Raw genomic sequence first — 25,367 nt, forward strand, 5'->3', positions numbered from 1 at the left:
CATTATCAAGATGCATTCCACGGGGTCTCAGAGTGCTTTGGCTGCCTTCCCTGAAGGATTCCTCTGTCAGAGATTTGTAGAGCAGTGACCTGAGCAACAGAAGATGTGTTCATCAGGCATTATACCATTGATTTTTAGACATGGGAAGAATCAGAATTTGGAAAAGCTGTTCTGCACTCATTATTCCATTAGGAGCATCCCACCACCTGGTATGAAGCTCATAAGTGTCCCAGAGTGCTAGTGCACAAGAAGACTAAAGATGAAAACAGGGTTTCTTTTACCTGTAACTGTTGTTCATCGACATCTTCTGGGCAGAAGATTTGCTCCCATTGTCCTTGCTTTGAACTTTTCTGGATCAGCTGGATCACATGTTCTTCCAACCAACTGATCCTCTGTGCTTGTGTTTCATTTCCTTGAACAGCGCTGACTTGTGTTTCATTTCCTTGAACAGCGCTATGCACTACAAATAATGTGGACTTGCCAACAAAAATGGCAGTTCTTTGTTGCATTCTCTTCTTCCTCTCTTTGAAGAGTAATTCAACTGAACACAAGTCCCAATATTGTTATGATTTGTTTTTCCTTATTATTGGCTTTTGCTGGTGGTGGCAGAGACACATACATGCTAGTAACATCAAGATATGGGCTAGATTGAATCAAACGTTACTGAAAAGGAAGAGACTTGCAACACAGAATCTTTCAGCAAGAGCCCTGTGTGCCAGTTTTGTGTAGTGGTTAGGAGTGCAGACTTCTTCTGCACTCCCCCTCATGCAGCCAGCTGGGTGACCTTGGGCTGTTCTGACCAAGCAGTGATATCAGGGCTCTCTCAGCCTCAGCTACCTCCCACAGTGTCTGTGGTGGGGAGAGGAAAGGGAAGGCAACTGTAAGCCGCTTTGAGCCTCCTTTGGGTAGAGAAAAGCGGCGTATAAGAAACAACTCTTCTTCTTCTTCTTCTTTTTCTTCTTCTTTCAGTGTGGAATTCTGTCCTTTGAATCAGCAAAGTTTGTTTAGCACAGCATTCCCCCCCCCACAACATGTGCTTCTGCTGATATAGCTTTTTCTTTTCAACTAATCAATATGGAAGTCATAACACTGTCATTAAGCAAAAGTTGTAAAATATTACAACCTCTTCTGTTCATTTTGGCATGTGTAAGTTTAAGAAATGCTAGCTTTTGTTGTTGTATCGCATAATTTTATTTCTGAATAATAGATGATAGACACTTCACCACTTCCAATTATACTTACATTTTTGTTGCATCAGAACAAGCTTGAAATTTTAAGTTTTGAATATTTCACATCCTAACAAATGGGTTTTGTTTTATGCTTTGGTCTTTGCATGTTGTAGGAATTGTCAGTTGGAAGGTATCTCAGCTGTAGCACAGCAGTTTCATGAAACCTTAGAACCCATGGTTGAATGGCTAACCACCACTGAGAAGAAGCTTTCAAATTCTGAGCCCATTGGAACACAGGCCTTCAAATTACAACAGCAGATCGCTCAACATAAAGTAAGAACTTCTTGTGTCATATGTTTGGACCATAGTTTCTTACTCAGTTGTTCAACAAATTGAGAAAATACAATTTTTTGCATGTTTGAGATTGTACGTTTCTTCACTACTGTCATTTCATAACATTATTTCCGTTGCCCTTTTATGTTCATTTGTACTTATTTTTGGTTTATGTATTTTTTGTTTGTTTTTCCCCTCACTCTTTTGAAAATTTCATTTAGGCCTTAGAGGAAGACATCATTACTCACAATAAAAATTTACAGCAAGCTGTTAGTATTGGTCAGGCTTTAAAGACACTGAGCTCCAGGGAAGAGAAAGATATGGTGCAGGAGAAACTAGATTCCTCCAAAGCCCGATATACTGAGATTCAGAAGAAAAGCAGCAGTAGGGCCGAGCTGCTCCAGCAAGCTTATTTCAACGCACAGATTTTCGGAGAGGATGAAGTTGAATTGATGAACTGGCTGAATGAAGTCCATGGGAGGCTGAGCAAATTGGCAGTCCAAGGCTACAATACAGACTTGCTTATGAAACAACACACTGAAATGCTGGTATTTGCATTTGTTTTCTGTTGGTTTTCTGTTGCCATCATTATCATGATTATTTGTTTACTTTTAAGCCTTCAGTTCTTAGTTCAGCATTTATTCTGGCTGAAGAAGGGGGGTGATTTTAAAGACTTTCAACGAGAGGTATAAAACAGTTCTCAAATCTCTTAGGTTCTTCAAGAAGAGATTCTACTCAGAAAGCAAAATGTTGATCAAGCGATACAAAATGGTTTGGAGCTTCTCAAGCAAACTACAGGTGAGAGTTTTTTAAACAACAACAGCCATTTAGCAATAACATCAACAGCAATAACCGCAGTTCAACAGGAACATCTCTGAGCCTGTTAAAATTTATTCAACGCTTGTGAGCGCTCATCATTTTGAAAGTGCTTCAGTTTCAAGCGATTCAGCGTTTATTACAGATGCAAAACAAAATTCAAATCCAGTAGCAACTTCAAGGCTACTCTCCAGCATATAAGTTTTCATGAATAAGAAAGTCACTTTGTCAGATACAGGAATAGTTAAAAAAAAAGTGATGTTCGATGTAAGCTTAGCATAAGGTAGAGGTTGAGAGCATGAGCTTTGAACTTGAAATCCTCAGCTCAGATTTCATTTTAACCATGAACTCACTGAATGAGCGTAGGAAAGTCATTATCTGTCATCTTTAACCATCTTTGATTATGGTGCCCATCTTACTTGGGTATTTTGTATGGAAAAGAGATTTGAACATGTAGGAAAATTGCAATGTAAATATTAAAGGCATGAATCAGCCTTTAGTATCAGCTACTGTTAGCACCAACAGTGAAAACTTAATCTTACTGCTTGAAAGGGGATTTAATTTAAGAAATCCCACTAATTTCCATGGCATGACTAACTTTCTGTGTGTACTTGTATTCATTTTGCACTGAAAGCATGGACTGTTCATTTCGTTAGATGAAAAGTCCTTGAATGTACAGTATTCTGGTATCACTGATTATTGCTTTCAGGCTTCATCATTAGTAAACTCATTTTATTTATGATCATACAAAGTTATAAATCATACAAAGAGTTCGATGATTGGTCCATCTAGTCCAGCCCACTTTGGTTGGCAGGGATTCGTCCTGCTATGTTTAAAGTATGTACTCTAACACTGATTCTCCCTTGTTTTTGAGCAATAGTTTGTCATTTTTAAGTGATTAGTGGCAGATATGTGGAAGAGTCCCATGTGGCATTTGGAGTTTAAGGAAGGTGTAAATAATTTGCCACTTAAATCTCTGATGCTTTTGATGTAATAGTATGAAAACTCTCTCCTTCTCTCTGATTCACTCTCTCTCTGAATCTCTTGGAGGGAGGGCTAAGTAGAAAAATGTTGTAGTGGTTCTCTGTAAAATTCACAAGTGAATTAAATGATTGGTTTCCCTTTTGCTTTAAGAGAGACTGCTTCCCCCACACTAGACCACTACTGTGGGAAAGTTGCATTCCAATTGCACACACAGCATGTCTGGTTTGTAGACCATCAACTCCTAAATTTTCCAGTCACAAGCTCCATGAGCTCTCCAAAATATACATAATTTGGGACTGGGATGAGGGGAGAACTAGTTCAGAAACAGAATTTACATTGTTCACTGAAAGGTGAACTCAGTGTAGTGAACTGTGCAGTTTCCATGTGGGCTTTCATTCTTATTATATCAATGATAGTTCAGGCAGGGTCATGAACAGATAAAAATGTGTACTCTTGTTTGTAATTGGTGCTGACAATTGAATAACCTTCAGGAATTTAATGGATTAATTGACCAATTAAATTAAAATTAATTTGCATGCTACAGAATCTCCATGTAGGTGACTTTTTGAAGATGTTGTATCAGAATAATGTGCAATGTAATACAAATGTATTTATTTATTAACATCACATGGATATCCCCCTTTCTCCCCAGTGGTTACCCAATTTTTCTTTCATTGTTCTCCATTTTATCCTCACAATAAGGGAGTGTGAGTGTATGTGACTGGCCTGAGGCCAAACAGCAAGCCTCCATAACGCAGCAGGGATTCCAACCTGGTTCTTCCAGAGCCTAGTTCAACACTCTCACCACTACACAAACTAGTTCTCAAAATCTGTTGTCCAGTGAAAAGGCAATTACAGTGCTGTCTTATATAGCAGTGGTCCCCAACCTTTCCGAGGCTGGGGACCGGCAGGGCATCGGGCCGCGCCCCCGCGGACCGCGCCCGTGCGGGCCACGCCCGCGGATCGGGCCGCGCCCGCGGATCGGGCCGCGCCCACGGGCCGCGCCCGCGGATCGGGTCGAGCGGGCGTGGCCCGCACAGGCGCGGATCGGCCCTGATTCCCTCTCCCCGCCTCCCGCAGTAAGAAGCTTCCCGGGCCGCAAGCTTGCGGCCTGGGAAGTTTTTTACTGCGGGGGAGGGGCGGGGAGAGGGAGCCGCGGCCCGGTGTCATGGCCTTTGCGGCCCGGCACCGGGCCGCGGCCCGCAGGTTGGGGACCACTGTTATATAGGATTAGTCCACTCCAAGATTGTTAATTTCAGTTGGCTTACAGTAATGCAACTTTGCATAGGATTGCTCTAAGCTCCAGAATGTTGCTGCTGAGTTCCTATGTGCTGAGAGGTAGCCTGCGTTTTGGAATGTGCTGTGCTAGGAATAACAGAGTTTGGGCCCTCCATGTCTTTCATTCATGGATGGCCCAGAAAGGACTTTGAAAGAGCCCAAATCCTTACCAGGCAAGTTGTATCCTACTCAGAGATATGTAAGCTGGCATGTGTTAATGACATCACTGTGGTATGTTTTGCTTGCTTGCTTTATAGCAGCCTTTCTCAACTTTTTCACTGTTGAGAAACCCCTGAAACATTCTTCAGGCTTCAAGAAACCTCAGAAGTGGTGCAATTGTACAGAATGTGATTGGGCCCCTTCCTTTCCTACCCTCTCCAGGCCTTCCAGGGCCTTCAAGAAACTCCAGGGTTTCATGAAACACTGATTGAGAAAGCCTGGTTTATAGCATTTGTTTCCCTCTCTTCGAAAAAATTTCTAAGGTGGTTTACAGTCATGAAAATATAAAGCAATTCATTTTTAAATGAAAACATGCTAGATACACTAATCTCTTAGGGGATCTCCAGCTGACTGTGGCTTTATGGGGTCCAAGTTACAGCTCCCCAAATAATATGCCCCCAAGAAAGTGCTTTCTAAGGAAAACGGAGGTGGTCATTTTGACAGGTTCAGGAGTATGTAGGGCTAGAGACAACAAACTTACTAGGGATCTCTGGCTGACTGTCCTCTACCAGCCTCCCAAAATTTGGTAAAGATTGCATTTACAGGGTCCAAATAATAGAACTCCAATGAAGGTGCCCCCAGAAAAATGCTTTCTGGGGAAATGACAGGTGCAGTTTCAGGAGTGTATAGAGTGTATCCTGGGCAACCTAGAGACATCAAAGTCCTCAAGGACCTCCCCCAGATGCTCCTCTGCATGCCCTCCATGTTCTTCGCCCTGTTGTTTTGAAGTTTGGTAAACAATTAGAGTGAGCAGAGACAGTCTGGCTGGAAATGTATGTGTTCAGGAACTGCCATGAACCACTGGAAAGTTTGTGGAAAGTTTGTGCTGGCTGACCCACCACAAACTCATTTTATGAACCGCAAACTGCACAGACTTCACAAACTTTGGTGCATGAATAGGTTCATGCCTATCCCTATCTATAAAATCTACCTTCCAAAGCAGCCATTTTACCCAGGTGAATGGATCTCTGACTTCTGGCAATCAGTTGCAATCCCAGGAGATTTCCAGACACTACCTGGAGGTTTGCAACTCCAGTCTTTATCCAGACATACGTTCCCGGGGATCCTTTTCTGCTTGAACTAGGGTACTTGATGTGTATGTACTTAGTGTTCTCTACTGAAATGAAAGAGGCAACTATTCTAGGCAGTGAATGTCCATACAAGTACTGAAATTCTTCATTGCTTTAGATATGTTTTTAACTATGGAATAATGTCTCTTCGAATTACAGGTGATGAAGTTGTCATAATCCAGGATAAATTGGAAGGCATTAAAGCAAGATACAAAGATATCACTAAGTTGAGTTCTGATGTGTCCAAGACCCTAGAGCAGGCTCTCCAACTTTCTGGGCAGCTGCAGTCAGCTCATGAGGAACTCTGTACTTGGCTTGACAAAGTTGAAGCAGAATTGCGTTCATATGAAACTCAGATCCCAAATGGCAAAGAGTTAAATCAGACACAAGACAGACAAAGAGTGGGTATAAACTTTTTTATGTATCTAAAAAGTGATTTCCTGTAACAAGACGTTTACCCATTCAGTACCAAATGGTGTACATTTCTGGAAGAACATGGCAGCTACTTTGGCTGTAGTTAAAATAGTAGATATATGTTCCTTCTTAAAAGTGGTTATGAGAGTTATAGGGCAATCCTAAATCCCAAATTGGTTCAGCCCTGATATACTTGGTTGATATCCTGTGTCCTCTCAGCATATATTGAATGGGCCAGGCGTGATGCCAAAGCCATAAATACTTGCTTTCTGATAATATTGCTGTGATTTTTATGTGGCATAAAATGTTAAGATGAAATTTTGAAAGGTTCTTGCAGCTTAATCTTGAATTTATCCAAGACTGGACCATGCTACCCACAGTATTAAGTAAACACAGTTAAAATATATACATAAATCTACATGCCAAAGATTTTTGTTGCTTTGTTAGATATTTGCTTGAAAGTAAAGAGAACTGGCATTACCTCATCAATTCACGGGTACTCATTTTGCTATTCAATTGACTCATACAACAAAGGGGAAGGTATCACAAATATGTTTATTCCTTTTGTGTGCTTGATTAATGACTGGCAACTCCTTTCACCTCCAAGAATGGCAGTCTGCCTGGCAGACTGTGGGAATGTATTTAATTTGTATACTGTCAAAACTTCCCTTCAGGAATCACCTGTTTCTCTGTCAAATGACTTACTATAACAAAAGCACAGATTATTGAGCTGAAATGAGAGTACTGTTTACAGCCCTTGTTTGGAAGCAAAATGCTCCAGATCTTTTTGAATAAGTAAAGACTGGCTTTCAATGTTTCTTTAAAAAAGAAACTTAGTAATTTTTCATACATGGAATACAGTATAACACAACACACGATAGGATACACAATTTTGCAGCTTAGACTGTTTGTGAGTGAGGCAAATTATCAATTAAATGCATATCATATCTTTTGTAAGTCTTAGTGAGTTAAGTGGACCATTAACAAGTTTCAGAAAGTCATAAACACCTATACTGAAGCTACTATAGTATCCAGATTAATAAAATTTTTGTCTCCCAAGCTTAAAGACATTTTGCATTTTAAATGTTCTTTTTATGTTTAGGAACTGAAACTAGAAGCAAAACAGAATAGAAGCTTATTGGACACCCTCAATGAAGTCAGCAGTGGTTTGCTGGAACTAGTGCCATGGAGAGCAAGGGAAGGGATAGACAAAATGATCACAGAAGACAATGAACGATACAGATCCGTGAGTGACACTATAGCCCAAAAAGTGGAAGAGATAGATGCTGCCATTCTAAGATCACAACAGGTAAAAACAAAGAAATCAGTTTTATTCTCTTGCGTGATATGAGAAGAAAAATAATCTCTCAGGATCTGAATACAAGCTTGAAGTTCTTGTTACTGGGATGCCTTTGCTATAGTTACACAAGAAGGGGGCTGCTTAAAAAGACTCCAGTCTTTATTTTTAGACGCGGGGTCCAGACCAAAACAAATCAAGACATTGTTGAAGCCATCTGCCACCCCGTTGACATAGAAATTATGGATCAGCCTCTTATTGAGCAGCCTTATAAGAGGCATCCTGCAGTGCTCTCTGTAGGAATTCCGCCAGAGAAAGGGTTGTAAACTCAAACCTCATAACATTTTGCGCTGCTATGTAGGTCAGATACCAGCCTATGTAAACAGTTTCTTGAAATAGAGATGCAGACAACGGTCAGAGGGTACAGTTTCTCTAGAAAGGCAAACGTTATTTTCAATGGCTAGTAGAATTTTAAAAGACAGTATGTTCCACATTAGTATTTTGTTAAAGTTCATTTAATTTTTTCTAAACATCTAATTTATTGGCCCTTTAATCAGTGCGACTCAGTTCATAAACTTCTCTTTAAAAACTTAGAATGCACTTTCTCTAATTATAAAGGTGTTTTTGTTGTCTCTTTCAAATAGATTAGTGGTGTGATGAAGAATTTCTCACAAGGAACATAAAGAAATGTCAGGCCCTCATGCTTTACCTTTAAGCCATGATTCATAATTAAGGAATAAGATGTGACAGTTTATCAGTTAGATTTCACTTTAAGGTGAATGTCTGTCTGAATAACAGCATGGGAAGAGCCCTGCTGGTTCAGACTAGTTATCCTTCTAATTCAGCTTCCTGTTCCACACAGCATCCAAAGCAGTTGCCCTAGAGTCTCCAGATGTCCATGGACCTCAATTCCCATGAGCCCCTGCAAGCATTCTCTGGGAGGGGCTCATGGGAATTGTGGTCCATTGACATCTGGAGGGCCGCAGTTTGACTACCCCTGTCCTAGAAGGTCAGATAGACACAGCACAGAGACTAAGGCTGTGATGCTGCCTGTCTCCCAGAACCAGTATTTAGAGGTTTACTGCCTCTGAATATGGAGGTTTTCTTTAGTCACCATAGATAGCATCCATTGATGAGCCTTTCATCCATGCATCTGTTTAATTTGTGCAGTTGGCCATCATTTTATCCTCTGGCAGGGAATTTCAAATGAGGTATGGAAGTGGACATGACACCACAAAAATGTACTCATAATATAAACTGGTCCAAGAGATAATTGCGCTGGTTTATGTTGATGAAAGAACATGGTTGAATTAAACAGGCTTTTTTCCCCTTTGAACGCAAGCTGCCACACAATTGATGGGTTATGTTTGCAAATGATTATTTTTATTGCTATGTCATTTCTTTAGTTTGATCTTGCGGCTGAGGCTGAACTGGCCTGGGTTGCAGAAACAGAGAAGAAACTGCTATCTCTGGGTGATATTCGGCTCGAACGTGACCAGACATCTGCTCAGCTACAAGTTCAAAAGGTAAAATGAATCCATCTTTTACATGTTCGACCAGAGGTAGTCAACCTGTGGTCTTCCAGATGTCCATGGACTACAATTCCTTGGGAATTCCTTGGGAATTGTAGTCCATGAACATCTGGAGGACCACAGGTTGACTACCCCTGTGTTACTCTGTCGTGATTTGATTGTCAGATTGTTACAAAACATGTTTTTCCTCTGTGTCCTCATATTCTTACTATCACAATTTTTTTTTATTAATTTTTAATAAATTAAAATTTAATTATTAATTTTTATTGCCTCACTAGGCCTTTACTATGGAGATTTTAAGACATAAGGATATAATAGATGAACTTGTTGCATCCAGTGAGGAGATTATGAAGACATGCACAGAAGAGGAGAAGAGAGCAATGAAGGTAATGAAGTGCTTACATTTTAGTCACAGAATGAAGTTTGAGTCCAGTGACAGCATTAAGTCCAACGAAGTTTGAAAAATTAAGCTATCACAATTGTTAACTCTGCTTGCATTTTTGCTTTGGAATAGGATGGCCCTGAATGGCCTTGTTCCCCATCCTAACAGTCTGTAAATAGCAACAGCATCCCACAGGTATGGAATACGAACATACCAGAATTCCCTGATAAATCAAGAGAAATGCTAGAATTGACATCCTTTCTTAGATAGCATGGTATCATTCCTTAGCTCTGGCCTTTTAAAACCCAGAAACAAAACACATCGTTTCATATTTCAAAGGTTTGTGCAATCACTAGCCAAAGCTTTCAATTTATCTCTTAAAATCTGCTACCTGACCAAAGAAATTATCTTCAGGAAGTACTTTCCCTTGAGTTGGTCAGCATTGTCAGTACATGGATTGGTTGTGGCATTTGGGGATGAAAAGCTCTGTCTTTATTTATATCTACGTTTGGACAACCAGTTCTGTGATTCTCATACACCACCCATACATACATCACAGTTCTCCACTTCTGTATGAATACCTTCCTCTCAATAACAGACTTTTTGTTGCTTGTTGTGAATTTCTGTCATATGTTACCCACACTACATTCCCTGTGAGCACAGCTGAGACTCACCTGCTTCGCTTTATGTCCTTCTCCCCCAAAGAAGATGGAACAGGGTATAATAGTAAACGTATAGTTCCAGGGTTTCCAAATTAGTTCCCTGAACCTAATAACTATGTAAATATTCAGATTTCTTTGGGAATAAACAGGTGGTGGTGGGATTTTTTTCCTTCTTCTTTTTAATCAGAGCTACCTACTAGGTAAGATCCTTTATGCTAAGGTTACTGAGCTTATAACTATTTTTCTAGCTATTCTGTCAAATTTCTTTCTCTGTGCTACTCTAATGGGATTAATCTATCAATGGGATTAATCTGCTAATACACATGTGTATCAAAGAAGAAAAAGCGGTCTGGAGGAAGATTATATTTTATAAAGAAACAATAGCTGATTTACAAGTATCTCTACCATGATGGGCATGCTCAGTGCGGCTTCTGTAGGTATGGGACATTATATGCAGAAGTATCTGATTATGGCTTGGAAAAATACATGCCAGATTGTTATTCTGTTATTAGCAAAAAAAAATCATCACACCATTATCTTCATGGGGAAAAATTTAGACCTGTATGATTTCAGAGTGGAATATAGAAACCAACCAGAATGATTAAGGAAGACTTCTTCACACACAACTTAATTAATATGTGAAACCCACTGAATTAAGATCTGGCGATAGTTTCTAGCTTAGATGGCTTTGAATTCTAGTCACACCAGGCAAAATAAATCAACTTAAATGTTGCCAGGACAGACAAAGCAAAAGACTAGACAAATTTTTCCAAGAGATGCAAACGAGAGTACATCTTCATGTAGCACAAAGTTAATGTACACAGTTTCCTGTCAGAAGACATGGATTTAAAGGAGGAATGGCTAGACAAATGAATGGAAGATATATGCATCAACAAGCCAATAGTAATAATAGTTAACCTAAATCTCCATGTTCTTAGGTCCACAGTTTGGACCTTTCAGAGGATAGTATGTAATTCTGGAACCCTTATTTCCTTCTAAATGCTTTCTTCTAAAGCTTGTGCTCTTTTCTGTTGATCATTTCTTTAACAGAAGAAACTGGATAGCCTTTTAAAGAAATACGATATTCTTTGTCAAATGAACTCTAGAAGAAACCTCCAGCTAGAACGGGCACAGTCTCTGGTTAGCCAGTTCTGGGAGACATATGAAGAGATATGGCCATGGTTGACGGAAACAACGCTGATTATCTCACAGCTTCCAGCCCCAGGTCTTGAATATGAGATTCTAAAGCAGCAGCAAGAAGAGCATAGGGTAAGTTACAGCCAGTGAAATAAGAGTAAACACATTATTTAAAAAATTCTGTTTACTGTCTTGCAAAAACAAGCATTTGTTATTAAACAACTACAGAAGTTGTCAGATTGTTTAAATATGAATACAGATATCTCCTTAGCTGTAGTAATAAGCAATCAAATGGAGGCTCTATCAGTAATTATATAAAACACTAGGAGCCAAGCCCGTTGCATTTAGGAATACAACGGGTGCCAGATTAGGGGGGTGGGGTGGAAGAACTCTGTAGACGGCCTCCCCCTCCCACCAGCCACCCTGAGTGGGTGAGCGCTGAGTGGCACTAAGCCATGAGAAACGGTCCTCCTCCAAGCCCTTACCAGAAATATATAATGGAACAGACAGATGTGGGGTCATATCATATCTGTCAACATGACATAAAATACAATGGCTCAAAAATGGATGCTGTTGTGTAGTCACTTTTAAAACATTAGTACAAGATATAACTTCAATGATTTTCTAGTGAACAGGATTTCCCAATACACACATTGCAAAGTACACGGCCAGACATGAGTTGTGGGTTCTCCTCACTACCTATGTACGCAGCTTGGTGTAGTGGTTAAGAGCAGCAGCCTCTAATCTGGCGAGCCAGCTTTGATTCCCCACTACTTCACATGCAGCTGTTAGAGCTGCATGTTAGAGCTGTTCTTACAGAGCAATTCTGTCAGTGCTCTCTCAGCCCCACCTACCTCACAGGGTGTCTGTTGTGGGGAGAGGAAGGGAAGGCGATTGTAAGCCGCTCTGAGACTTAGTAAAAAGTGGAGTATAAAAACCAACTCCTCTTCACTGCCAGATGAGGCAGTTCCGTGATGCATATGGAAAAGAGGCTTCAGCCTTTCCTCCCCTATGACATTTTCATACCCTGTAGTAGTCTGGGGGTATGGGGTGCAGTGTGGATTAATGGGAAACCTAGTGGTACAGCAGGAAGGCTTAAGTCTTTTTTCACTTGTGATCCTGATCTAGGTCAGACACCCAGTATCCAGCAGTTGAAGAGGATCTGCAGCTTTGTTCTGGTTGTTACACAGAGTAGAGACCTGTAGATCCCACCTGTGCACTCTATAATGATGTCTGAATTAGCTTTGCTCCTAGTGGGAAACCCAGAACTCACAAAGAGGCCTTGGGCTGTATTCAACATGAGTTATGTTTTGCTTTAGTATGCAGGGCATTTGTTTAGACTTCTTTGCCAGCTGGATGGAGTTGGCCTGCAGACAGCTGTAATGTGGCAGTGTAAAGCTAGGATACTGATAAGTGTTTTCCTTTGCTATAGCAACTACGAGAGTTGATTGCTGAACACAAACCTCATATAGATAAGATGAACAAAACTGGACCTCAGCTTCTGGAGCTGAGCCCACAAGAAGGATTTTCAATCCAAGAGAAATATGTAGCAGCTGATGCCCTCTATAGTCAAATTAAGGAAGATGTCAAAAAGCGAGCTCAGACCCTGGATGAAGCCATTTCTCAGTCTACCCAGGTAACACTCTCTATCAGGCAAGCAATTTGATTTCCCCACCTGAGGATGTTTCCGTATGTCAATATCCTCAAGGTATATTTTAGGACGCTTATTAGGAATGTACCCTACCAAATGACATGCGAATGGATGCTTAGGCTATTGTTTGTGATTTTGATTTTCCTATTGGTTAGTGGCCTAGGACATTTTGTATTGAAAAATCTGGCCTTTTAAAATAAAATCAGAAACAAATTAGCTCAAAGTAATTATTTTGGAAATATGTATGGTAAATATGTGAATTTTACCCAATGATTTATTTATTTATTTATTTATTTATTTATCATATTTTTAATATGAAAGTTTTATGAAAACATCTTCATAAACAGTACATAGAGTAGTGTCCTGAGGGAACTTCAGTTCACTCTGCATGAAGCTCACTTTCATGACTTTGATCCAATTGCTGCATCTCAGGGTGGGGGGAGGTATGTGAACCTTTTAGGCTACTCTAAAGTCCTTGGAAGAAGGACAGGATAACCATAAATAGCATGAAATCTTATGTTAAATAAGAGTTGCAAAACTTTATATTCTGGATAATAAATTGAGAAGACAACTAAAGCATATGAACAGCCAAGGGGTAGTGGTGTTGTTCCTGCCAAAGAGGAGAGGGCTGGTTACTGACTCATCCACTCCTTTTGACTCACCCACTCCTTCCAAGCCACTGAAGATCAGTGAGACATTTATTTATTTAGAGGTTTTGTTAAAATATATACAAAGCAGAGTTAAAAATACATAGAAAGCAAGAAAAAAAATTGATTAGGGTTACTGAGAGAATGCCAAACAAAACAAAAGATAACAAAGTCATGCAGAATAGAAAGGTTTTCAATAGGAAAATTATGAGAGCAAAGCCTATACAGGTGTACTCTGAAGTAAGGTCCGTTTTATTCCATAGCACTTACTCCTAAGAAAATGAAGAATTGTAGCCAAATAACAGGTAGAGTGGGTGTCAGGATTTATGCCAACAATATTCCTTGGCATTGTAGCTGGAACCTCTCAAAATAGATAATTAACAGATTATGAAATCTTTCCAACTTGATTTATTAATTGGTATTATTGGGGAATTAGGCATCCAAAGAGTTGATTACCTTCCTCATACAGAGGTCATAACTGAAGGTGTTAACAAGCTTCTCCATTTTGTTCATATTTGTCCATCAAATTGTAGTCATGAGCGCTGATTACTGGTCCCAATAAATTATCACTGCCACTTTCACCCTACCTACATTTTTACCCTACACTAGGTTTACATTTCCAGAAACCCTTTGATAGTTGAAACCATGATGTTTGTTTGTCCAAGCATATTTGAGAGAAGACAGGAAGCAGGGTGATCCTAGACAGAGTCAGGGTCTTCTAAGCTTCAGGACTTTTATTCATGACATCTGAATACAGCCACAAAGTCAGTAGACTTTGCCACTGACTAGTGCTTGCTAGATGTTAATGTCTTATATTTAAACATCTAAAGAAATGCATTGTCAAATGGCACATGTTGTGTAGCTGCAGTGCATTCTCCTTCTTTATACTGAAAGACAGTTCTTTATCATCCTGCTGAAAGTGGGAAAATGTACTCAGTTTAAATTGCCTCCTTCTCCCTGAGCCTGCCTCAAGTTTTCAGGAGCCAGGAGGATTCCAAGGCATCCAGCCTGCTTCACTTCTGGCTGCATATAGTAGTTCCGTGGCTTGGGGCTGAAGGTCCTGCCAGACTTGGAGCTGTTGCTATGGCATTTCCAGTGGGACATGGTTTGGCTGCTTCAGATTTCTCAGGATACAGACTGGTACAGAGCAATCTTGAGTATCCCACACATTTGATTCCTGGGCAACCCTCTTTCCTCATGAGTGTCACAATAATAACACTTTTACTGTATATGGATCTTCGGAAATTATCACTGAATTTAAGTGAAAGTAAAAATGCATTGTGCTTTCCCACTTAGAAAAGTCACATCCAGGGACTTTTAATGCATGATGCAGAAATAAAATGCAGTTGGTCAGCGTTACAAGTTTTCTTACAGTGCAATCTTCAGCAGAGTCAGATCCTTAGAAGTCCATTCAAGTCAGTGGACTTAGAACGGCATACTTCTGCATAGAATTGCATTAGCTTTGTTACAGAAGGATCTTATCCAGACACATGGACCAAGATGCATTAAGCTTCTGCTGCTTGAACTAACAGGCAGCTCTTTTTCAGCATAGATCTCTCAATGTTTGGTAGCTGGTTGCAAATGAAGAACCCTCTTATGTTCATATGCCTATCAGATTGAGAATGTTTCAAACCCGTTAATTCAGCAATAACCTTTGTCACGGCTGGTCTAATATGAGTCATCCAGCTTCCCCCCACTTCCATTTATCTGCCCAGTTCCATGACAAAATTGACTCAACCATTGAGAGCCTGGAACGCATCGTTGAGCGCTTGAGGCAGCCACCTTCAATCTCAGCAGAGGTTGAGAAGATTAAAGAACAGATCAGTGAAAATAAGAATGTGTCCGTGGATCTAGAAAAGCTTCAACCGGTGTATGAAACACTGAAACAGAGAGGGGAGGAAATGATTGCACGTTCAGAAGGTGCGGATAAGGATATATCTGCTAAAGGTATGTCAAATTTAGAATGCCCCTTTATATACATTGCAGTAGAATATGGAAAGAAAGAAATCACCTGCAAGCCAGTCATTATGTTATTGTTCTTCTGAACAAACAGATAAATATTGCATAAAAATGATCTGAAGGTTGTTTACCTGAGGTTGGTAAAGGGCAGCTTCCAGGATAAAACATAATTATGGGAGATCTATTTATGGATTTCCTGGTTTTTAAAAAAACACACTAAACTGGCAAGTTACTTCTACTTGTCTTTTAGGGCAGTGGTCTCCAACCTTTTTATCACCGGGGACCACTCAACGCTTGACAATTTTGCTGAGGCCCACTGCCCTAATGCTCTCTGACTCTGGTTGCTATGGTAATGTTTAAACATCACTTCAAAATAAGATACAGAGACGCCACAACAATGAACATAAGGAACATTTTATTTTCATGGAAAATTTAACTCATGACAATGACAAATCAATGGGAACCCTGAGCTTGTTTCTCTGCAATGAGATAGTCCCATGTGCACCTGCCGGATCGTGGATGAAGTAAAGGGCCGGGGGGGGGGGGGGGGGAAGGTATCCACAGCCCACAGGTTGGGGATCGCTATTTTAGGGGAATCATAGCATTACCATACAAGTATACCATACAAGTATTATTGCTCTGCGTGTTAAAATTGCAGAGACAGAAGAATCAGAGTAACATTGCTCCACTCCTGATTTAGATTACATGTCCCCCCTACACACACTGACACTTTTGCGATTTAAACATACCTAAGAGGATCCTGATCATAGTTACGTTAAATGTCACTTGGCCTTTGGAGTTCCTTAAAATGATTGCAAAATGAACACATGTGGAAGTTTTCATTAACAGTTTCATAGAAGATCTTAATTTCCCTGGTGATGTGACTGCTGATTGTATTGTCATCCTTAGTGGTTCAAGATAAGCTGGACCAAATGGTCTTCATCTGGGAAGACATCCATGCCCTGGCTGAGGAAAGGGAGGCCAAACTGCTTGATGTTATGGAACTAGCAGAAAAGTTCTGGTGTGATCACATGGCTCTTATAGTCACTATTAAAGATACTCAGGATTTTATCAGGGAACTAGAAGGTCCCGGGATTGACCCTTCTGTGGTAAAACAGCAACAAGAATCAGCAGAGGTATGTTAAAAGTAATTGTAAGTGTAACTCTACAGTTCTTCACACTTGTACGTAGGAATTAACTCCTTTTAAATCAATGATACTGTCCCCCCCCCTCCCAGGTTTGTAGAAAGATCTCGCTTGCCTGTTGAAGGCTCTAGTCTCCATATTTGATGGCTCTAGTCTCCATATTTAACTATCCACAGATTTAGCGATGTTGAAGATATGTTGATAGTACGTGAAGAACTGTTATCATGCCTTGTCATGCATGTATATTCACTCCTCAATCTGTTATCATGCTGAGTCTCAGCTCAACTGAAAAAAATGCATGTTAAAGTTATGTGAAGGTTCTGCTTGGGCATTTGTCTTCTCTCTGTTGCTGTGCACATGCAAGACATAATTTAATGCAAGAAATATTGAAGAATGAAAGTTCATCTGTTGCCCATAATTAGCCCTTGTCCATTTTATCGTATGTATGATGCTCAAATAATTGCACAACTGCATTTGTATGTGTGTCTTTGGGCTTGTATTTCTAAAATACCCATTGTCTCTTCATGCCACTTTTTAAAATTGGTTATCTCTAGAGTGCACTACTTTAAACTGGTAAGCCTTAGAGACATAAGTAACTAGATCTTTATTTTAAAGTAATCTCATCCCCACTGAGAGACTCCTAGTCTGGACACTTATGGGCAGTGAATATATGGAGGCCGCTATTGTTTAATGCTGCTAATTAGCTGCTTATGTTTTTTTAAAACTTATATTGTTAATGTTGAAATTATTTTGTTGGTTTTTAATTTACTGTTAATTTTAACCTATCATGTATACTGCCCTGAGCCATACTGGGAGGGTGATATAGAAATTTTAATAATATAATAATAATAGAAGAAGAAGAAAAAGAAGAAGATCCAGTATAGAGTATCAAACTATGATCCAGGAGACTTGGGTTCAAATCCCCACTCAGCCGTAACGGAGGATCTTGGGTTAGTCATTATGTTAGCCTACCCCACCTCATGGCACTATTGGGAGGGTGATATGGGGAAGGGAGAACCATGTATCCCATCTTGCACTTCTTAGAGATAAGGTGGATAGGTAGATGGTTCATTTCTGTTAATAGCATTTATTCTACGTAGACTGTTGTTCTCAAGCTTTTGCTTCCCTTTTTCTCCACCCTTCCTTTATCCCTCGCCGTTTTTGCACAAAGCATGATTGAATCCTGATTTGTGGACAAGGGGAGAGGAGTAAGCGTTAGCATGGCAACAAGTTGTATTCATAACTAAGCTCTGTTTTCTGTGACATTGGAATATTCCTGTTAATAAGTGGTTCCATAGGGCTTCCCAATACTCTTTGAGACAGAGGAATTTTCATACTACTGCCATAGGTGCCTCCTGCCCAGTATGGTGAATAACGTCTGCTCTGCTATTGTTTAGGTACAGGCCAGAAGAAACTTTTTGCCTCTTCCTCCTTCTATAGGACTAGGTGTCATGTGGTCAGAGCTACATACTCTGACTCTGTTAATTAATCCTAGAAAATACTGAATCTTTTTCATCGTAACTTAGTCTGTTTCTTCAATTTAGCAACACTGGAAGCTTAACTTTTTGTCTTTTTTCTTTTAGAGTATCAAAGAAGAAATAGATGGGTTACAAGAAGAACTAGATGCAGTTGTCAGTCTTGGCTCTGAACTCATAGCTGCATGTGGAGAACCTGACAAACCTTTAGTCAACAAGAGCATGGATGAGGTAAGTGTCATATAAATATTTGGTGTTATTTGAAGTAGTTCAGACAAACAAATGTGGTATATGATGCATAAGACCAAGATTTGGCATGAAAACAAGACTCTCTTTGGAGTCAAGCGCAAAGGTCACACAGATTTGATTCTGTAATTTCTCATATAATTTTCAGATTTGAAAGAAAACTATCAAGCATGCACATCAACCCCTTGCCCTGATATGTGGAATTATCCAATATTCAATGCTAGTCCATGAATTTACCTTCCTTATAGCTTAACCCAGACAGTATGTGTATGGGGAAGGATTCTTATAGTAAACTGATAAGGAATAATTTAGGAAGCCAGACCACAAGTCTTAAGTGAACTAAGCTCGAGTGCTTAAATAGCTTCAACAAAATAAAACAAGATCCTTGGACTCTACTTGATCTGAATATACTATTATCTAGATTCTGAAAACTAAGCAAAGCATAGCTGTGAAGGACAATATTCTGACAATGTTTATTCCTTGGAACCAGTACATGCAGTGAGATAAAAAAGAGTGCATATTCACCCATCTTTCTGGATCCTGTAATATGGAAAAATAGACAAAAAGTCTGGAAATTTGTCTAAATGTAGTACCTTATGATTCAGCATTATGGTTCAGCTTTAGACATGCAGTGAGGGAAAGAAGCTGTAGAAGCCCAAGATCTGTTCCTCATTTTACTGTTCATACATGTGCTGAAGGTGAGGCACGGACATGCTATCCTAAGCAGCATTAATGCCTTTCTATGTTCATCAACTTCAATGGACTTAGAAGAATATAACTGCTTATGAAGACATTGTGAACAGAAAAATGTCCAACCTATCAGCCTTTCCTCTCTAATTTTGACAGAATTCAGTGCCCCATGGAACAGATTTGGCTACCAAATCTGGATAACTGGATAGCCCAATCTCATCAGAACATGGAAGTTAAGCAGGGTAGGCCATCGATCAGCATAAAGTTGCAAAAGAAAATCAAAGAACTGATCACCCTCACTAGAGGTAGCTTTGCCATCTCCTGTTATCTGGGGTCAGTAGGGAATGAATCTGGCTGAAGGTAGAAGAGATTTCACCTGACGTCTTCTGCAAGAAAGTCTCTACCATGGAGCTATGGCCCTAAGGTTGAGTGAGGCAAGTAGAGCACCCAAACTAGGAGGTGAGGGAATGCCAGTCCTAGCTGAAAATCATCTACCTACCTTGTTAAATTTATCTCCCGTGATATTTAGTAAGTACCTAGTACTTTTTTATCAGTGATGGTCTTAGCAAAACTCTTGCAGCATTTTCTATAGCCAATAGTTACAGAAATGTCTGATTTCCATTATAGATTAAGTAATGTTTCTTGGCATTTGTTTTCTTTCTCTTTTTTTGTTCAATTGGATCTCCATTTAAAATACAGTTAAATTCTGCTTGGGATACTTTGAATAAGGCATGGAAGGAGCGTGTTGACAAACTTGAGGAAGCCATGCAGGCTGCTGTTCAGTATCAAGATGGATTACAGGTAAGACTATTTTAATAGGAAAAATCATATCCAGGTATGTTGAATTTTTTTTTTTAACCCTAAGATTTTTCATTGATCAGGATTGGCTGTGTTGCCAATAGCCATCGCAGCTCTCCATTTCCTTGCAAGCAAAATCTTGATTTCAGCCAATGTCTGCCAATGTCTAGATATTGTAGAGGCTGCCTCCTCAACTTATTTCCTTTTGCAATTTCTGAGACAGCTGATTTCTGCCACACCCTAATTCCTGAAATACCTTAATTGGTGACATTTGTGTGTTAGGTACAGCAGGTATAGGCAGAATTCAAACATTTGTCTCAACGCATAATAGGACTACTCTTTTGTGTGGATTTTTGATGGAATTGGGCACTTTAATCTGATATTATATCCTGCACTGCCTTTCTCAAGTTTTTTACCATTGAAGAAACCCCTGAAACATTCTTCAGGTTTCGAGAAATCTCAGAAGTGGCACAGTGTATGCAGAAACGTAGTCATGTACATGCCCACCCAGGGACCCTCCCTTTCTCATTCCCTTCAGGCCCATCATTGGCCATTGGGGTGTGTGTGGGAAATGACCATATATGATCATATCACCCAATAAAAATATACAAAAAATCATTTCCCACCCATTTGGGAAATGTTTCTAGGGCCATCAAGAAACCCCAGGGTTTCAGGAAGCCCTGGTTGAGAAAGCCTGATCTAGCATGTATTTTATTGTGTTGCTGTTTTGTGTTGCAAATTTAAATGCAAGTTAATAAATAGATGAAGGCATGATTAAACCAAATATTAATACTTTGGCTAGATTGCGACTGAAATTGTTCTTATTACTGTTCTTACTGTAACAGAAGGACAGAGTAGCTGATCTATTATGTACAAAGCTAAACACTTTAAAGCTAAACCAAAATTTAAAGTTAAAGTTAAAAACTTTTAAGTCCCATTGATTTCCACAGAAAAGGAATTTTTGACAAAGTTCTTTACATAGTGTTGCCATCAGTTAAATACTGCATTTTTGTTAAAATGAAAGAGCTGTTTTGACTTATGACCATGAGTAATGTCATCTATCAATAGTGATAGATGAGGAGCTAAATTGTTATTTCTTGACAAAACATTAGATGCTGATGAGGGATGAATGGACGAACTGATGCATTCATAGTGATGCCCTATGTGTTGTGCTCTGGTGTGTTTTAATTTTGTCATGTTAGTTGATATAAACTTAGTCTCCAGTAGAAATATTTTATAGCTGTTTCTTTACCATCTATTCATTTGTATGTTAAAATTATTGTTCAGGTACACTGGGTGAGTAATGGAGTCACTATATTTAGTAGTACATTTCTCAAGCTAGGTTTTTGAAAGGATAAGTCATTAAATGAAGCAAAAAACCCAAAATGTTAAAGTTCATTTATCTAAATGTCCAAACCTAGTATAATGCTCTTCTCCATTATAAAAGGGTGCACATATGCAGGTGCAGAGCTCTGCGCCTGCGTTCAGGCGCCAGGTTGCACGTCACCACTGGCGCCTCCCCCCCCCACACGTGCTGGCTGCTTCAGGCATGAATGGTTGCTTTGGACACTGAAGTGCCCAACCCTAGTCTGGTTTCTCCCCCATGGCCAGGCTAGAAACATTACTGGGATGGATCTAGGACTCAAGCTTCTTCCAGGAATGCTGATATTTGGTCCACAACAGCCCTTTCAATCATTTTTCTCAGGAAAAATGTGTGAGTTCTTCCTTTCACAACCTGTACTTTCTACCTTGCACCATATATATGGTCTTTGCAGAAGGGTCCACAGAGTCCCAAATCAGAGAGGGAAGAGGTTGTACCACTTGATTCCTCCCTTTTTCTGTGTCACCTGTTTCAGACGATGCACTAAAGCACATCCTGGGGTAGTCCTGAATCCATTGTACTGGTCCGCTCAAGGCCTCAGACTGTGAGCTCAAGGCTCCCCCCCCCTCCCAAGACTAATTATGAAAGCTCTTCATTTAGGGTAGAAAAAGGTGCTCTTGGCTATGGCTATGCGCTAGTGAGGTTTCTCTTAAATAGAATACCTGCCACTGAGTTGGAGCTGACGTGTGAGTCAGCTGTTCAGGCCTACCGATGCATAATCTGTGATAGTTCACACATCATTAGTAAGTGAAGTGGCCTTTGCTTTCTGCTTTCTTAAATGTCCTCAGAGTCGGTTTTCTCCTCCTCCTGTGAATCCTGTGTGGATTTATAGCCGCATGGGTTGGGGTTGCTAAGACTGCTAAGGAGGGGGAAGGAGGGAATAATGCCCTCTCTTCTGTCTTCTGTCAGGATAGCTCTACAGAGAGAAGAGACTGGAAGGACCAGTGCGTCCTGTTTCCCTCCACACTTCAGCACCCCCAGGCCTGCTTCATTATTTCTATGACCTTGTTGGGAATCAGCTTTCCCATCGTTGGAAAAGACTTCTGTAGTTGTGGTACAGTGGGGGAAATGTCCGCATCTATCGACACCTTATAATGAAGGATTGTTCTATTCTTCTGTATGTATCTGCCAGCTAATGGAACAGTTCCTACAGATGATAACATAGGCTCTCTTCCACAAACCCTTTTAGGCTTTTAAAGGTGCCACAACTCTTTGTTTTGCTGACTCATATGGCGTTGATGTTTTCAGAATAACAAGCCATTGCCCACACACCATCAGAATAAGTAAATGTAGGGGACAATTGCAATGTAAATGTCTCGATTCTTTGTAATCTAATTACATATTCCTGCAAAGCTAAGCAGACTTATATCTGCCTTAAGTCCATTGAAGTCAGTTTAACACACTCCTAGTTTTATTAAAATTGTATTGTATCAAGCATCATACCGGTACATTGCTGAAGTGTTCTTTTCCCTACTATTAAACCAAAACATGTTATTTTAATTAACCATCTTATTTTACAGGCTTTATTTGACTGGGTAGATATTGCTGGCAGTAAATTATCTTCAATGTCACCAGTTGGAACTGACCTAGAAACAGTGAAACAGCAAACAGAAGAGCTGAAGGTATAAAACATGAATCTTTTCGGGGTTTTGGCATTTTTCTGTGAGGGTTGGCACCTAGAATCACTTTGCACTCACTCTGCAACAAAAAGCAAGTCATTTTCAGATGAGCATCTCCTTTTAAAGCAGCTTTTTAAAGTCTGAAAACAATGATGTTTCCCCTTCAAAAATATACATAAAGCAACCTTCATTTTCCCCACAGCATCAGTTTCTTTTATGACACTTGACTTCCCTTTCAGAATGTGTGCAAGGTCCTGCCAAGTCCATCATTCTTGCTGCCATGGATTATTCCTAAGCATTCAGCTATTGCTTCATTTCCACTAGAGTCTGCGAGACTATGCAGCAAGAATCCCCAGCCAACTTGAAAAGCAAATTTGGAATGGAAGTATGACTCATTCCGTTCATAATACCTGGATGTGGCTGTGTGTTTTAGACAGGAAGCAGAGATGATATAGGATATCCTGGTTTAGGGCACAGAATTAGACTAGATAACTCACTCTAACACTGTTCTCATAAACAAAGAGCAGAGGAAGATAAAATATAAAATGAGTAGGAAGCCTGTGTCTCAGCAGAGGTTCTGAACTGAAATATAAATGGATATACTTATTGGTTATGCTGGAGGAGATGTAATGAATTTGGGCACAGTGTAGCATAATGGTGGTTAGGTTCATATTTATCTGTCATTCCCAGGATCTCTTGAGGGTAAACAAAACTGTTTGTCCCTCTCCCTTTGGTCTTCAGCAAGCTTCCAAACCTGCAGGGTTTTTAGTCATGTACCATTTCTGGATTCCATGTCTGTTATTTGTCTGGATCCACCTGCCAGCAAATTCAATGGGCTTCTGAAGAAATGTTTGCGGAGGGGCTGTTGCTTAGTGGAAGAGCCTCTGCTTTGCATGCTGAAGGTTTCAAGTTCAATTCCTAGTATCTTTTGGCTAATTTGCCAAAATATGAAAGGACAAATGAGGGATCTACAAGGTTTAAGGGTGGAATCCCAACCCCACACACACTCCAGGGAACCTGCTTGCCGGTCAGAACACTCACCTGCAGTACACTTACCTGCAGTGCTCCCCAGTTCTGCCTGCTTGGCTTATGCAACAGCAGCTTCCATTCCATTTTGTCCCCTCAAAATGGCAGCTGAGATCTTGGCCTTACACATCTCAGTTTTTCTACCCATAATTAATATTTTAATTTGGATTTTATGCAAATTTGTGGACTGATCCAGGATTGAACAAGCACCATCCCCACTCTGTTCTTGATGCCTGTGTGCAGATGTAATGATGCAAACACTGAGAACCTGGTTCAGAATTAGTTATGAGATATTCTAGGTAAGGAACACACTAAGATGGGTTTTGTGTTAGAATACATGAGTGCTCCTGAGAAATGTAGGTGCCTGTTCCTGTGGAACACCCTGCACCAGTATGTTGGTCATACAGGTAACACATGACCCAGTATGAACTGAACCTTTAAGCATGTCTATATGGTGGGCATTGGTTGTGTGTATCAGTATTATCTCAGTCCCCAGATAATCTCATGGTGGGCAGGTAAAATCAATCTATGCTGTTCCATGGTCCTTTTCTGTAGGGGCCCCTTTGCTGTGGAGTAGCATTCCAAAACATATGGTGAAGACTTATACTTGGTTTCAGTTTCAGAGGTTCCACAAGGATGAACTTTTCAAGAGGATTTTTTAAACATATGTGATTAGTTTTTAAGCTAACCATTTAGTTCATCTTTTATGCTGATTTCCATTATTTTGTCTGCTTTCATTGATTTTCATTTTGTAACGTGCCTTTAGTTTGTATGTAGAAGGGTGGGATAGCAACAATGTAAATAAAAAGCACTTAGAAAAAGCACAGATACACACACATGACTTTTATGGAGATTGAACTCTCCTGACACCAGATGGTTCTTATTTTTCTGCATTCAAAAAGTAAGCCAATTTGGATGCAAGAATGATTTATACCTGTAATTTCAATTCAGAAAAAAACATTACCCTGTTAATGTGACCTATTTGACTATGCAGAAATTAGAGGAGGACAGCCTATGAAATATTCACTTTTGACCTCTGTGATCCTCTGTTTTGACAGCAATTTAAGATAGAGGCTTATCAGCAACAGATAGAAATGGAACGTCTGAACCATCAAGCGGAGCTGTTGTTGAAAAAGGTGACCGAAGCCAGCGACAAGCACACTGTACAAGAGCCCTTATCTGAACTCAAGTTGTTATGGGAAACTTTGGAGAACAAAATTGTTAGCCGCCAGGTAAGTGAAAACTTCAGTAAACCATTCCACGAGCTATACAAATAATTAATAACAACAGTGCATAGTTTCTGGCTTGGTCATCTTTCAGCAGAGAAAGACTTCCTTCCATAAACGCTCTTATCAGAAAAAGTTATTCTTCATTGGAGGAACTCTTTTTTTCCTCGAAGAAAGACTTGGCAGATGGGAGTCATTGGTTTCAATGTAA

The 25,367-nt window shown here is 39.9% G+C and overlaps 1 protein-coding gene across 41 annotated transcripts in view; it reads left to right on the plus strand.

The window, feature by feature from the left end:
* Positions 1 to 25,367, plus strand: part of DST (dystonin) — a 404,883-nt gene that overhangs the window by 328,747 nt on the left and 50,769 nt on the right. For 35 of the 41 annotated variants that reach the window (XM_077308223.1, XM_077308177.1, XM_077308187.1 and 32 more), the window contains 15 exons: positions 1,343 to 1,502; positions 1,724 to 2,050; positions 2,216 to 2,300; positions 6,029 to 6,270; positions 7,386 to 7,592; positions 8,987 to 9,106; positions 9,391 to 9,498; positions 11,207 to 11,425; positions 12,726 to 12,929; positions 15,307 to 15,538; positions 16,460 to 16,686; positions 18,279 to 18,401; positions 19,806 to 19,907; positions 22,806 to 22,907; positions 24,989 to 25,162. In XM_077308223.1, coding sequence (XP_077164338.1) covers positions 1,343 to 1,502; positions 1,724 to 2,050; positions 2,216 to 2,300; positions 6,029 to 6,270; positions 7,386 to 7,592; positions 8,987 to 9,106; positions 9,391 to 9,498; positions 11,207 to 11,425; positions 12,726 to 12,929; positions 15,307 to 15,538; positions 16,460 to 16,686; positions 18,279 to 18,401; positions 19,806 to 19,907; positions 22,806 to 22,907; positions 24,989 to 25,162 — 2,632 coding nt within the window. The remainder of the gene's footprint in view (positions 1 to 1,342; positions 1,503 to 1,723; positions 2,051 to 2,215; positions 2,301 to 6,028; positions 6,271 to 7,385; positions 7,593 to 8,986; positions 9,107 to 9,390; positions 9,499 to 11,206; positions 11,426 to 12,725; positions 12,930 to 15,306; positions 15,539 to 16,459; positions 16,687 to 18,278; positions 18,402 to 19,805; positions 19,908 to 22,805; positions 22,908 to 24,988; positions 25,163 to 25,367) is intronic. The other 6 variants (XM_077308292.1, XM_077308309.1, XM_077308530.1 and 3 more) reach the window with 1 other exon arrangement.

The sequence above is a fragment of the Paroedura picta genome, chromosome 1, assembly GCF_049243985.1.
Source record: "Paroedura picta isolate Pp20150507F chromosome 1, Ppicta_v3.0, whole genome shotgun sequence".
NCBI lineage: Eukaryota > Metazoa > Chordata > Lepidosauria > Squamata > Gekkonidae > Paroedura > Paroedura picta.